At 32.8% G+C, this 15,142-nt stretch overlaps 1 protein-coding gene across 3 annotated transcripts; it reads left to right on the forward strand.

Annotated features, from left to right (window-relative positions):
• Positions 1 to 32: 32 nt before the first annotated feature.
• LOC127724428 (uncharacterized) lies at positions 33 to 14,016 on the forward strand. Of its 3 annotated transcripts, XM_052231391.1 has the most exons (9): positions 73 to 100; positions 1,081 to 1,264; positions 3,951 to 4,004; positions 4,325 to 4,450; positions 6,740 to 6,853; positions 10,054 to 10,139; positions 10,705 to 10,785; positions 11,402 to 11,418; positions 13,039 to 14,016. In XM_052231391.1, the coding sequence occupies exons 7-9, from the start codon at positions 10,731 to 10,733 to the stop codon at positions 13,882 to 13,884; spliced, it is 918 nt and encodes a 305-aa protein (XP_052087351.1). In that variant the 5' UTR covers positions 73 to 100; positions 1,081 to 1,264; positions 3,951 to 4,004; positions 4,325 to 4,450; positions 6,740 to 6,853; positions 10,054 to 10,139; positions 10,705 to 10,730; the 3' UTR covers positions 13,885 to 14,016. The 3 variants fall into 3 exon arrangements, with proteins under 3 accessions (XP_052087350.1, XP_052087352.1, XP_052087351.1); XM_052231390.1 differs by lacking the exon at positions 1,081 to 1,264 and having other exon boundaries at positions 33 to 100; XM_052231392.1 differs by lacking the exons at positions 1,081 to 1,264; positions 3,951 to 4,004; positions 4,325 to 4,450 and having other exon boundaries at positions 56 to 100.
• The last annotated feature ends 1,126 nt before the right edge of the window (positions 14,017 to 15,142 follow it).

Genomic DNA, 15,142 nt, shown 5'->3' on the forward strand with positions numbered 1-15,142 from the left:
TTGGGATTGGAAAATTCCACTTTTATAAATAGCTACGTTCTTTAACCCACCATTTATAATTTAAAACGTATTTCCGGAGTATGGACGATATCAACTCAAGGTAGGTGAAATGAATTGGCTGATTTTCTTCATTCAATATAGAATTTAATCAATTCGTTCTTCCCGTATGAAAATAGAGGGAACTACACATTACTTTAAATTAAATATTGTAAACGAGATACTTGTATGTTTCTGTACAGTATGTTGCAATTGATTTACAATGTTTAAAAATATGTTTGTCCAGACGGATGTTGCCATTATAGACTGTTCCGCTTATACTTGTCGACTGGGGTGACCTTCCCGCATTTTTATTTTTGGTTGGTTTTCCCAGAACACTTTTGTTGTAAGTTCTCTTTAAAATAACTGTGTTCATCTTACAAAAAAGAGGTAGTCCGGGAGGTTTAATACTAGTATTTTTATCTTCCTTAATACTGCATCATGCAAAATTTTCCAATTGATATATATATCCATTCATTATCAAAGTACTTCATTTGTGATGGTTTATTTGATGAACTTGATCACAAGTTCGAGCTGGTTCACTTGAGTGTGGTCCATGAGTGTATTTCGACTAAATATATTCACATGACTACCTTTTACAGTAAATTGGTAAGACTATACTCTTGATACTATTTAAACGTCACTACTCAGACGGGATTCATAATCGTATACACTAATTGTCCATATAATGTTAGAAATAAGATTTAAAACCATATTTTTATTGCAACATTGCACCAATAATTGCATTGTATATAAGTGTTCAAAATCATATCAGGTAAAAATACAGATTAGTAATTACTCATCTGATAAATTGCCAATACATTTATAATGTACAGTACAATATTTATTAAGGTTTAAAATTGTATTATATATATCTACGAAATAGTTATAGTCATAGTCCATGACGAACAACTGAAGTATACCTATTTATATTTCTTTAAACGCCTATGCAAAATTATTTTGATTAACATTTCGTACTTTGAAATATGATTTAAACGAATATACTTTATCTATTCTAACAGATTTCAACCTTTTCTGCTTCAGTTAAATTCCAAAAAATGTTCCCTTCGTCGATGTTTAAATAATTAGCATAAATAACCATGTTTATGTTGAAAACGAACACTGGAGAGAACAATTGCTGTCACCCATGTTAAAACACTGGACACGTTTAACAACTTTCTCATTTAACATGTGATGAGTAATGAATGTGTAATGTATTTGCCGCCAGGTATAATATTGATGCAAATAAAAATAGCACGGTCATAGATAATCCTTTTTTTGGAATTCTGTGTCCTGAGCGATATTCGTAATTGGTCGCCCTCTGTTGACTCCTCAATATTTTGTTTAGTTTTATGCAATATTTATCGTTTAGTTTTAAACGTTGACAATAATCAAATGGTGATAAAAATAATCGTAATGTTAAATAAAAAGCTGGTCTTTGACATATTTGGATTTTATTTGAATATTTGAAACTGATTGTGGTTTGACTTTTATCTACTTATATTACACGTATGTTGATATGCTATCAATATTAACAAATTTTAGAACTGGTTTGATTGACGGCACCTAATGAGGCTCAAAAGTAGCTAGAACTTTTAACACTCCATTTAAAAGACTTTTTGTCTTTATATTTCTGACAGTTTCCAAGATAATAGGGAATGATTCCACCATTTAGCAGTGTCCATAGCAATACCTGTATACATCACATAAAATGTATTGTGTCAAGTATGACCGGACAATTTGGACTGTGCAATGAAATTAGTTTTAAACAACATTTTATGAATTCAATTGTTTTAATGTATATTCTTGTTTTGCATTTATTTTATTATTCTGAACTTTGTCGTAAATTTAGGCATAAGTGTTTTACACGGATTATGTGTCATAATCTTGGACAAAGGATTTAAATTCATTTACTCTATTCATTTAATTATACATTCTCTGTAACAGTTTAGACAATAATTTACTTATACGTGTCGGACATTAATTACTCTTCTAATCTATTGTTATTTCTATTTGGCATATGTTAATCATCTTAATCCTTTAATTGCTTGTGCTTATATATATTGTTATTGTTTGTATGTTACTTTACATTTGGTTTGGAGTTTGTTGTTCGGTCTTGCCGGACTGCTAAAATAAAAGTTTAAGGAGCGAAATATTCCTTCTTGATTTCCATTTAGCCGAAACGCCATTTTACCCGGCTATATCTGGTGTAAGAACATCCGGGCAACGCATCTTTCGGATACCTTACTGTACCTGTGAAGCTGACCCCCCAGCAAACAGAAAAATGGATACGCGGAGAACCAGAAATTTTGGCTGAGACTGGAGATACCAGATGTCTGATCATGGAACTACCTTTCAGACAAGAAATTTTCAACATATGGACAACTACCTATGTAAGTTTTGTGGAAAGACTGTGAACAATCAATTTCATTTTAGACAATGTATAGCAAAAACGTCATTTTGTTATAAGTGCAGAAGTTTTGGACATTACGCCAGAATGTGTAATTTTCACAGACAACCGGACGTGAAAGTTGTTAAGGTTAAATCGAAATCCAAGTTACGTCGTGACGCAGAAAGAATGATAAAATTCAAAGAACAGAAAGCTATGTCAATATTTCCTTGTGCGGAACTCAATACTATAGAACTGATGGACTTCTTTCCAACCTTAGAATATGACAAGGAATTTATAGATAACGTTAGACTCAGGCACGACCGAGTGAATTCAGAGAGAGTAAAATTTAAAATCAAAAGTGTACACTATGAGAAGAAGTTTAAAGAGTTAAATCAAAAGCATACCAGTGTTGTTAGCAATCTAGAAAAACTTCAAAAACAAGGTGCAGATGATAAAAAAGATATGGAAAAATTACGGGAACGCATTACTGATCTTGAAGAAGCTAATTTTCGGATTTACGATCAAAGATGTGAAGCAATCGACCAGCAATACCAATTACAACGCGACAAAGAACATATGCGGGATCGAATCACTAAACTAGAAGACGAATTGGACAATTTTCGAAATAATACAAGAGAAGATAATCATCCAAACCAAAACTATCGTTACAGAGGACGGCACAATCACAGAAGAAACTTTCGGAACAATTTTAGATGAACAGTAAGACCCGGGTCGTGTCTTCAAGGGCCGCGGGAATATATGACCGGACAATTTGGACTGTGCAATGAAATTAGTTTTAAACAACATTTTATGAATTCAATTGTTTTAATGTATATTCTTGTTTTGCATTTATTTTATTATTCTGAACTTTGTCGTAAATTTAGGCATAAGTGTTTTACACGGATTATGTGTCATAATCTTGGACAAAGGACTTAAATTCATTTACTCTATTCATTTAATTATACATTCTCTGTAACAGTTTAGACAATAATTTACTTATACGTGTCGGACATTAATTACTCTTCTAATCTATTGTTATTTCTATTTGGCATATGTTAATCTTCTTAATCCTTTAATTGCTTGTGCTTATATATATTGTTATTGTTTGTATGTTACTTTACATTTGGTTTGGAGTTTGTTGTTCGGTCTTGCCGGACTGCTAAAATAAAAGTTTAAGGAGCGAAATATTCCTTCTTGATTTCCATTTAGCCGAAACGCCATTTTACCCGGCTATACAAGCACAATTAATACAGAACAGTCAACTGTCCGTTAGTTCCTTTGGATATATATAATCTATTCTTCAAATTGTATTTTAGAGATGCTTTTACTGACATACGTATTTGTTTTCAAATTTTCATAGAGAATGCTTTGATTTTAATTGTTATTTTCCTTCAAACAACAAATTGAATTACATATTATGTATTATTATTTTATTTATTTTTTAGGGGGAGGGGGGGGTCCATTTTTGTTTTCGTTTCTTCCAAATGTATCTTAACTTCTACATTTAATTTACCGATTGCAGAAGACAGACGTTTCACCAAAATGAAGCCAGAAAATGGATCTATCTCAGCTCAAAGTAAGATTTTCATTATTAAAAACAGCGCATTGGATAGTATCAGTTTAAAGTGATATAACTTAAAATTGATCAATATTATTTTACGTTACTAATCATGACACAGTCATATAGAAACAGACGTTATATACTTGAAACATCTATTTATGAATTTTAACTGTTGGTATCGATATCAGTAAATATAGTAAAAGTGAATAAAAAGTTTCTTCTACAGCAGAATCCGTATAAATTCATTTGAAGGGTTTCGGGTCATGAATATTTAATTTTTTTTCAATACAAAGATAACTTTACTGGTATTTATCATTTCAATAACTTTATTTTAGGTCCAGTCATTTCAAAATCTTTTTATCAGAAGCTATGGGGATTACTTGTATCTACAAAAATCTTTGTACATACAGACATCGAAATAATTCAAGAAGGAGATAACATAGGTTTTCTCGCATATACAGGTAATACATAACTAAAGATTAAGACGTAAAACTATACCGCACCAATACAATAACATTATTCTGTCGAATGAACAAAGGACGCAACGAATGACACATCTCCAGGGTACAGGTAAAAAATGTACCATTTGTAATAAAGTAAATAAGATACAAAAACACTCATATACATGATATAATATATAATATAATATAGTGCAGCTACCAACATGCATGATAACTTACTGTAAAGACAAAGAAATAAAAGACGGCACATAATTTAAAAGCAAAGTCAAAATGAGATCGTTTATTTAGGGAGCTGGCTAATGTAAAAAAAAAAAACTATTGGCGTTTGTGGCATGCCTCACCTTTTTATTTTTCCGGACCAACGCGTAAACACGCAAAATTGGATCCATGTATAGCAAATGTGAAAAAATCACAATCTCACAACAAAGAAACATGATCATGATGATGGAGAACTAGCGCATGACATATCTATGGATACTTGTCTGTTTTGATGACTGTATGATGCCCTTTACATGTCTTTTGGTAATTTTAGTCGTTTGGTTGTTGCCTCCTTGAATTTACCCCACATCTTCTTTTATTTAAGAATTGAATTCTTTCTTTGTAATTTGAATGGGGATTCAAGCCTTGACCGAATCACATTAGTATAAAGATCGGTCGCACAACCCTGTAAAATTACAAAAAGATGCATTCAATTCTGATAATTCCATTTTTGTGCTACAATCGTGAAACAACCAGTTATACAAATTTTTGTATGTTTTCCTATGCATTGTTGTGACATTGTATCGGGAAGCACGTGCTGCCAGGAAAGTTAAATTTTATTAGGAAATAGAATCTAATTTTGAAATGCCTCTCGATTGTTGTCAGCAAATCAAAAATACGGATTCTCATGAAACATACATTAATTTTTGTTTGATGTTTTTCTGCTCTATGTCGATCTGATGAGTTAAGCCTTTTTCAACTGATTTTTATAGTTTGTTCTTATGTTGTGCTGTTACACCACTGTCCCAGGTCAGGGGGAGGGTTGAGCTCTCACAAACATGTTTAACCCCGCCACATTCTGTATGTGCCTGTCCAGAGTCAGGAGCCTGTTGTTCAGTGGTTGTCGTTGGTTCATGTCTGTCTGAATTGTTTTTCGTAAATTGTTTTGTTATAAATCAGGCAGTTAGTTTTCTCTATTGAATTGTTTCATATTTTTCAAGTCGGTGCCTTTTATAGCATTTATATGGTATGGGTTTTTCTCATTGTTGAAGGCCGCACGGTTGCCTATAATTGCTTACATCCACTTTATTTGAACTTTGGTGGATAGTTGTCTCATTGGCAATCATACATACCACATCTTCTTGTTCTTATATGTAATGTAATAATTCATTTATACTTCTCAAATGATTAGCTTATCTTTAGATACTTTAGTGTGTCTTTAGTGATCTCACTGTGATATATTCACACACAATAAGCACATCGATTAGAATCGTGGGATTCCAAGAAAAGTCAAATTGGACGAAACAAAGAACAAAAATGTATGAGTTGAGATTTATTAGCATAAAATACTTTTCTCCAAACAGTTATTGATGTGTAAGCTGGGCCACTGACTCACAAACTTTACAAAGTTATATCTTTATGAGTTCATTGGCTCAGTTTACACATAAATAACTTCTAGTAAAAATTTGTAATCCTATAGTAGTGTAGAAGAATGGAGCTAAAAATAAAAAAAGTATAACAAAAATAAAGAACTTCAAGGCAAATTCAAAAAGGGGAAGTCCTTAAAAAACTGACAAACCCAACGCCTTCAATCAACGGAACAAGTGAAAAACAACTGTTTAGTGCAGGTGCCACATACCTAACATTTCCTGGACGGTCAATTGCTCTTTTCTATGTACAAGGTATTGCATGTTGTAGTTTGGTGATATATTACATATTGTTATCTTGATTTCATTTCAATTACTTTATATTAGTTATACATAAGGCATCTATCTTCATTCTGTCAATAAGTTAGTTGTAAGATTTGGTCCACTCAGCACAATTGATCCTACTACCGTTGTATCGTATTTAGATTTCAAATACTTGTATAAACATTTATTCTTAGTATTTGATCTGTGTGATCAAATTGCCGTCTGCACTTTGAATTTCACTTGATAGCTTTTCTAGGATTTAGAATATATATGATTTTATCAATGAGCAGGTAATGTTCAAGTTGTTTCTTTAGTTGTCAATTTCAATAGCACTCGGATGTTACATGAACATTATAAAGACACCGTATTCATTTTAATACTTGTATATATATTTTCACAGATGGTGAAGGCAGATCAAAAGTTAAGATTAATCTGCCGGTTAATGCTCTGCTGGAATATTTAATTAAAACAGAGAATCGAACGGAATTCAAGGCGTTTTTTGCTTATGATACGTGTACGTATTTTTATTTTCTACATAGAAAAAAAAATTATTTTCCTTACATTTATTACATTTCCATCTATTTATGTGACTCATAATCAGTCAATGATGCATGCCTTTTAAATAGATACACAAAAAATAGTTCACCACAGCGAACTCTGAAAGATGGATTCATCTTTTAAAAAGTATGCAATAAAGCAAAAAATAAAAGCAATAAGAATGAAAGGCTTTGTTATAGTTCACATTATAAGGATTTCGTAAGCAGGGGTATGCTCCTTACACAAAAACTGCTCCAATAGAGTTACAACGAAGAACCACTGCCACTAAAATCGACACTACATAACCTTTACAGTCACCATTTTATCGATTGTTTCCCATTCCGGATTGTAACATTTTGATGACTGATCGGGGATTAGCATGGCTGGTATAGCAGGAGACGCTTGCCCTGTCGACGCACCAGGTCTCGCTCCTTTTGCAGTTCATGCGATTCCCTCTGTTTTTGTTTGTTACTTTGTTTAACCTGTTAATCGATTTAGGAGATATAAACATCGGTTAAGGTGGTACCTAACACTACAGGCAGATAACTCTGTAAAAATCAGCGAAACGTTTTAATTACGTTGTATTGTTAAGGAAATATTAAGCTTCTCAATGATCAAAATCAGTGTTTGTCAAACTGCTATATAACCAATGAAATTTTTCTGATAAAGTGGTTGGTTCAAATTTTTAGATTTTTTTAAATTTTTGTCAAAGGGTCAAAGTAAACATTTTGTCAAAATTTTATGAAAATTAAACGAGCCAAATTAATATTAGTCAAGGTGTTGGGTACCACCTTAACTACAGTTGCATATATTTATAGAATGATTATTATATCCCTCGTTTTTTGACGCGGTGGTAAATAGTGATAGGTAGTACGTCTGACGAAAATTTTTTTGGGAGATTATTTTAGCAAAAATGAACTCTGCCATATCCGCATATATCAGTTCTTATTTGTATCCCCTCTCCTCCTTACACCTTCATTAGAATTATGTAATGCCATTGTACATCTAGCTCCTTTTTTTAGCTCACCTGACCTGAAAGGTCAAGTGAGCTTTTCTCATCACTTTGCGTCCGTCGTCCGTCGTCCTGCGTCCGTCGTCCGTCGTCCGTCGTCCGTAAACTTTTACAAAAATCTTCTCCTCTGAAACTACTGGGCCAAATTTAACCAAACTTGGCCACAATCATCATTGGGGTATCTAGTTTTAAAAATGTGTGGCGTGACCCGGTCAACCAACCAAGATGGCCGCCACGGCTAAAAATAGAACATAGGGGTAAAATGCAGTTTTTAGCTTATAACTCAAAAACCAAAGCATTAAGAGCAAATCTGACATGGGGTAAAATTGTTCATCAGGTCAAGATCTATCTGCCCTGAAATTTTCAGATGAATCGAACAACCTGTTGTTGGGTTGCTGCCCCTGAATTGGTAATTTTAAGGAAATTTTGCTGTTTTTGGTTATTATCTTGAATATTATTATAGATAGAGATAAACTGTAAACAGCAATAATGTTCAGCAAAGTAAGATTAACAAATAAGTCAACATGACTGAAATGGTCAGTTGACCCCTTTAGGAGTTATTGCCCTTTATAGTCAATTTTTAACAATTTTTCGTAAATCTTAGTAATCTTTTACAAAAATCTTCTCCTCTGAAACTCCGTGGCCAAATTAAACCAAACTTGGCCACAATCATCATTTGGTTATCTAGTTTTAAAAATGTGTGACGTGACCTGGTCAACCAACCAAGATGGCCGCCACGGCTAAAAATAGAACATAGGGGTAAAATTCAGTTTTTGGCTTTTAACTCAAAAACCAAAGCATTTAAAGCAAATCTGACATGAAGTAAAATTGTTTATCAGGTCAAGATCTATCTGCCCTGAAATTTTCAGATGAATCGGAATACCCGTTATTGGGTTGCTGCCACTGAATTGGTAATTTTAAGGAAATTTTGCTGTTTTTGGTTATTATCTTGAATATTATTATAGATAGAGATAAACTGTAAACAGCAATAATGTTCAGCAAAGTAAGATTTACAAATAAGTCAATATAACCGAAATGGTCAGTTGACCCCTTTAGGAGTAATTGCCCTTTATAGTCAATTTTTAACCATTTTTCGTAAATCTTAGTAATCTTTTACAAAAATCTTCTCCTCTGAAACAACTGGGCCAAATTAAACCAAACTTGGCCACAATCATCATTTGGTTATCTAGTTTTGAAAATGTGTGGCGTGACCTGGTCAACCAACCAAGATGGCCGCCACGGCTAAAAATAGAACATAGGGGTAAAATTCAGTTTTTGGCTTTTAACTCAAAAACCAAAGCATTTAAAGCAAATCTGACATGAAGTAAAATTGTTATTCATGTCAAGATCTATCTGCCCTGAAATTTTCAGATGAATCGGAATACCCGTTATTGGGTTGCTGCCCCTGAATTGGTAATTTTAAGGAAATTTTGCTGTTTTTGGTTATTATCTTGAATATTATTATAGATAGAGATAAACTGTAAAAAACAATAAATGTCGGCAGAGTAAGATCTACAAATAAGTCAACATGACCGAAATTGTCAGTTGACCCCTTTAGGAGTTATTGCCCTTTATAGTCAATTTTTAACCATTTTTTTGTAAATCTTAGTAATCTTTTACAAAAATCTTCTCCTCTGAAACTACTGGGCCAAGTTAATTATAGATAGAGATAATTGTAAGCAGGAAAAATGTTCAGTAAATTAAGATGTACAAACACATCACCATCACCAAAACACAATTTTGTCATGAATCCATCTGTGTCCTTTGTTTAATATGCACATAGACCAAGGTGAGCGACACAGGCTCTTTAGAGCCTCTAGTTTTGTTTTGTTTCTATCTATTACCGGAATTATTTTTGGTTAACGTAGTCGTTAGCAAATCATGGATTGTGTCATTGCTTTATTTATTGTCTCCCATTTGGGATCAACAACTCTTCTCAAACCCTATAACAAGGTATAATAATTTGCTGATTTCTAAGAACCTTTACCATATGGTGCCAATGTCCAGTTTTGATTATGTTTTTGGTCTAAATATCTTTTGAAGTTTCCCTTGCCAAATTATAAACTAATTAGCCATAGCTTAATGCTGGGAGGAGTTTCATTTTGTGACCTTTTCTCGCATGTTGTACATTTGAGCTATATCTATGAAAGAAATGTTTTTTCCAGCTGTTTCAAGAAATATAATGAAAATAGAGATTCCAACCAAAAACCAGCTTCACAATCTTCTAACAAATCATGTCAGACAAATACAGGTATGATATTTGTATGCATATAAAGCATGTGTATATAACAAAACAAATATAGAACAAGCTTTATTTCTTTGGAAAAATTGTCGTTGTACAAATTTGGGATCGAACCAAGTATCAATAGCACAGTAAACTACAGCACTATGTTAAGTTTAATTTGGTTTAGTTTACTTTTGGTTTATACTTTTGACTAGTGGTGCTTTAGCACCACTTTCAGCTACATTGGCTTTATCATGGCGTTCCATTTGAATTGGTGGAGGAATTAGGAATACGAAGCGAGATCCATCTGCCTTCGTCAGGAAACCAGCCAATCGATTTGGTTTAAAGCATTCTTAAAGAAGATATCGTAATATAAACTTGAAATTTAGTACACATATGCATTAGGATGTAAGCTTTTCAAAATATCTATACCAAATCAAGCCAATGTTCTGCAGTTCACTGAACCTGGAAATGTGATAGCTTGAGCAAGGCATAGTGACATGGGAATTTAAAAATGTTCTAATTTAGAGTTTGAGGAATTCAAGTCTTAATTGTATATTATTCTTCATTGTAATTTTTTCACCTTTTCTAGATAATTTAAATTATGAATTCTTAAAGATGTATGATCAATGGTCAGACTTTACACACAGAGGAGATTATTCTTTAATCGAAGGTATGTAACTTTTTTTTCATTTTCACGTCCGTCGTTTGTGTGCAACTTGGTACGGACCAGTGGAACCTGCTATATACTATCCATTAAAATCATTTTCGGTGCATATGCCTGCTTGGAGACGTTTTGTATAAGGAAGAAGGACATGGATGTTTTTGAAAACTGATTAGTCGATTTTTTGCTGCTGGAAATTGTTTTAAAGCTTATAAAATCGTGCGTGTTGAGATAAGAAAACATCATTTACATGCATTTAATAAGATATATACCTGAGACATATAGATTTTTTTCTATTATAGAAAAGGATTACTTCATCTGTTCGTTCATATGATTTGTATAGATTTACTTCAGCATAAAAACTTATAAAATCGGGCTTGTTTTAATAGAGCAACAATCATATATTTATGTAATAACACATATACCTGAGAAGTAGCTTCTTTCTAATATTAAAAAGGGTTATAGATAATTGAATATTGATAGCAAGGAATTTATTGATTTCGATATGATCAGATTGAATCCAATATATATATAAGCCGAAAGATTACGCTGCTCTCCAATATATGGCCCATGAAATATAAACTCTCATAATCGTCACAGCTTACATATTGTCATCTCGTTGTAGGTAACCCAGAATATGAGGTAAGGTTGTTCTTACAAAAGTACTAACGGATATGCTATATAAATAAGTAATACATAAAACAAAGTATACCGTAACGCATTGCTAGCTATTTCTAAATATTTTTTCGTCTATATTAAAACTTCTTGAAAGTACAAGACAACGAATTTTCAGATGTAAATTTGTAATTCTTTTTAGTTATGGTGCACATCTTAAAGTTTTTGCTGAAAACAACTCGGGTGTTATATTCATAAGAAAGACATGTTCGTCATGAGAAATTTCTGAATCCCTAACTGTAGCATCGAAAGAATTTCGACTTGGCCATTTGGCGTTGATTGTGTGACAAATGCAACAGCAGTGACACGAGTTTACTGAACACATTTGATTGGCTTGGCTTAATTTATTTGTGGTTTAGTTAACTATGGTTTAAAACAACTACGTACCATGAATTTTGTATTTACGCCATTATGGTTTCTACTGCAAGTTGCATTATGTGTATTAATGCGCGATTCTATTCAAAAGGTGACAGAACATTTAACATATGTTTTGATTTTACTACCATCCCAATTGGGCCTGGATACCGTATTTGTCCTCTCATTTCTCCAGGTACACCACCTAGCATTGCACAGCCACCTTTTTCTATCCTTTAACCGCAGTTTATGAAAATTAGCTTTATATACATACTACATGAATATTAATTGAAAAGATGTTATAAATGCCAGAAGTACATAATGAAATAAAATGAAGGTAGTTAGGCGAATCTAAATGTCTGGAAAAATTGACATATGTTGAAGGTGGTAAGCAAATAAGTGTTAATGGTATATGCATATGTAACAGGTACCCCCCTTGTATGGTTATCGTTTTTTTGTTTTTATTGGGTTTTTTAACCGTTACGTTCAGTGGATCCATCCATCTGTTCGGCCGTAAATCATTCCATCAAGTGCCCAGTTAAAGTGTTAGTTTAAGATATTTCAAGAATTTAATTATTTTTTTGAAAATTTAAAACTTAGTACATATATCACTTAAAATGCGGATATATCACAATATTTCCACTTTAAGGTTTTGACAAAGATTTCAAGTTTATTAATCATGTTTATGTTTTCGTGATGTTCTCCATGAATTTGTAATCATACAATTTGCATGTTCAATATGATACAAACTTTTCAAAATATATTTCAAATAAGAGTTTTAACCATGAATTCGAGGTTCACTAAACATGAAAATGTGATATTGTCTGTAGGGCATAGTGTCCTATTGGCACATATTTGCGGATTAAGGAGGGACTCCTTCGATTGGGAAACAAATGTATTTTTGACGTATAATTATCAACAAACATTTTCTCAATTTTACAATAACGGACCACTACAACTCTCTTAGCTTGAACCCTGTTCTGCCCCTGACACCTATTTTGAGGTTTACAGGAAAGACAAAAATGTGGGAAATTAGGATCGAATAGAAAACATGAGACATGTATAAAAGAATATAGAAAAAGACTCTCCCAATCCCAACCCTGTAGCAGCACAGGACTTTTAAAATGCAAGGTAGCAGTGAATAGAATGATATAAAATAAACGATTAATAAAATAAAATGTAGTTTTCTTAATTTTTCATACTTATTAATAGCCAATGTTTGGCTTTTTTCAGGGACCATTTTATCACGGATTAAGTGTCGAAATAAAGTCACATAGTAAAAAGAAATTTGTTTTTGATGGACATGCAGCAATTCTTGAATCTGTTACATTTATGTCAGACGCTCCATTGCAGGAAAGAGATACATGTATTCTTTTCAGCTGGAAAAATGATCTGTATTCTCCATCTGCTATACGGAAAATATTAATAGAGAACGAAACTGATGGCGATAGTTTTGACATAATATTGCTTTCAGAAAGAGAAGGGCAATTACGCATTGAGATTTTATCAGATGTTTTCAATGATACGGCATTTCAAGTAGCTAAAAGTCTTCAAAATTTGAAAGATGGCCGCCAAATTAGAAAACTGAAAGATATACTTATACTTTTGGATCCGGGTGATCAGGGAATACAAATAACAAATTTCAATAAACCTAGCAATACACAACAAAAGAGGAAAAAGAAAGAAAACAATGATATTCGTACAAAGTACAAAAGCAAAGTTGAACAGCAAAGGACAAAGTCAATAAAAATCGGGAATATTGACGTACAGTATTGTCTTAGCAAAATCCAGGATTGTGATAGAACGTTACAAGAAAAAGCAACCATTAAACAAAAAAAACTAATTTTGAAAAATTATCAAATATCAGATTTGAATGTTACGTATAACAAGTTTGAGAAACCTTTACCGGGAAAGGCTAAAACTAAGGTTCCAAGACACGAGATAGTTCCGACTAAAATGAAAAATAGCAAAGTGAAAACACAAATAAAGCGTACAGAATGGAAAATATATTTGAGATCTGGAGAAGATGAACTAAGAAATTTAGTCTGTGATTATTTTGGAGACGATATGATACTGTAACAAAATTGGCGTCCATCTATTAAAGTTGTATAGGATTTTACGGATTTTCGCGTATGTCTCATCAAGGGGATATAAGTAGCGCCTTTCATGAATTTATAAGTCAACTGCGATTGTCGGTTCCCTTTAAGGAAACTTGTCTACCCCCCCCCCCCCCCCCAAATTTGTGTATTGATATTGCTTTAATGGTATCGATACATTACTTTTGTTGTTATGTAGTTATTGTGTAAAGTATGGATAATTATGCTTTCAGTTGTTGCTGAATTTACCTTTATTTTGCATGCTCATGTGTGAAAATCCCAGTTCAAACATGGTTAACTGTTAAACTTTTATTATTCTTGCCTTTGTTTTTATATTCGGAACACCTCTCTTTTGTTCATTTCAATTGAAGTACACAAACGTTTTACCAAACACCCCGAACATAATTTTGGTAATCACCAGTTCCGGTTTTGGTAATTTAGGTATTTTCCTAAATGGTAAATGGTAAACCAAAATGGTAAATGGTAAACCAATTCGGTAATTGGTTTACCTAAGTATAAATACAGCGGAACATTCACTAAGTCTTCAGCTCATATTTTACCCTGGGCAAGTAACTTTCGCTAATTCCAAGCGTTATAATAAAATTAAGTACCAGTTACCAGACCAGGTCGGTAGAACCAGTTACCAAGCAGACGACAGATAACCATGTCTGAGGAGAATAGGTCCGTACATATTTTGGTTTGTCAATTCCTTTACGAGTTACACACGGAAATAACTTATTAAGTTAAACTTTATCTTTTGGCATTGAATTTGATTTACCATTTGCCGATTACCCAACTATAATAGTAAACTTTCTGGGTATATTTTTCCGCTATCCATTTTCTTTATTTCACGATAGAAGGTTAATAATATATTTATCTATAAGATTATGATATAGTTAAGTTATTTAATATTTATCTGTATTGTTGATAATTAATGCATCTTAAAGTTAATATAAGTTGATTTTTATTTAACGAGTCTGTTATTCCTACAAACACAAATACGGAGAGTTACATACAAAACACACAAACACTTCCACAGGCCAAAAACATATTTCCAGATACACCCCTTTTTTTTATCCAAGTCTTCACCTTACCAGAGTAACCAACCTAACCAGGGTGTGGAAAGAAACCAGAGTACCACGAAACCAGGGTACCACGCTACCAAAGAAGGGTCTCCCGTCATAACTTTTATTTCATATATATAATTATGCATTCTTACAAGAACATTCTTATAGCAACAC

The sequence above is a fragment of the Mytilus californianus genome, unplaced genomic scaffold (genome assembly GCF_021869535.1).
Source record: "Mytilus californianus isolate M0D057914Y unplaced genomic scaffold, xbMytCali1.0.p SCAF_14, whole genome shotgun sequence".
NCBI lineage: Eukaryota > Metazoa > Mollusca > Bivalvia > Mytilida > Mytilidae > Mytilus > Mytilus californianus.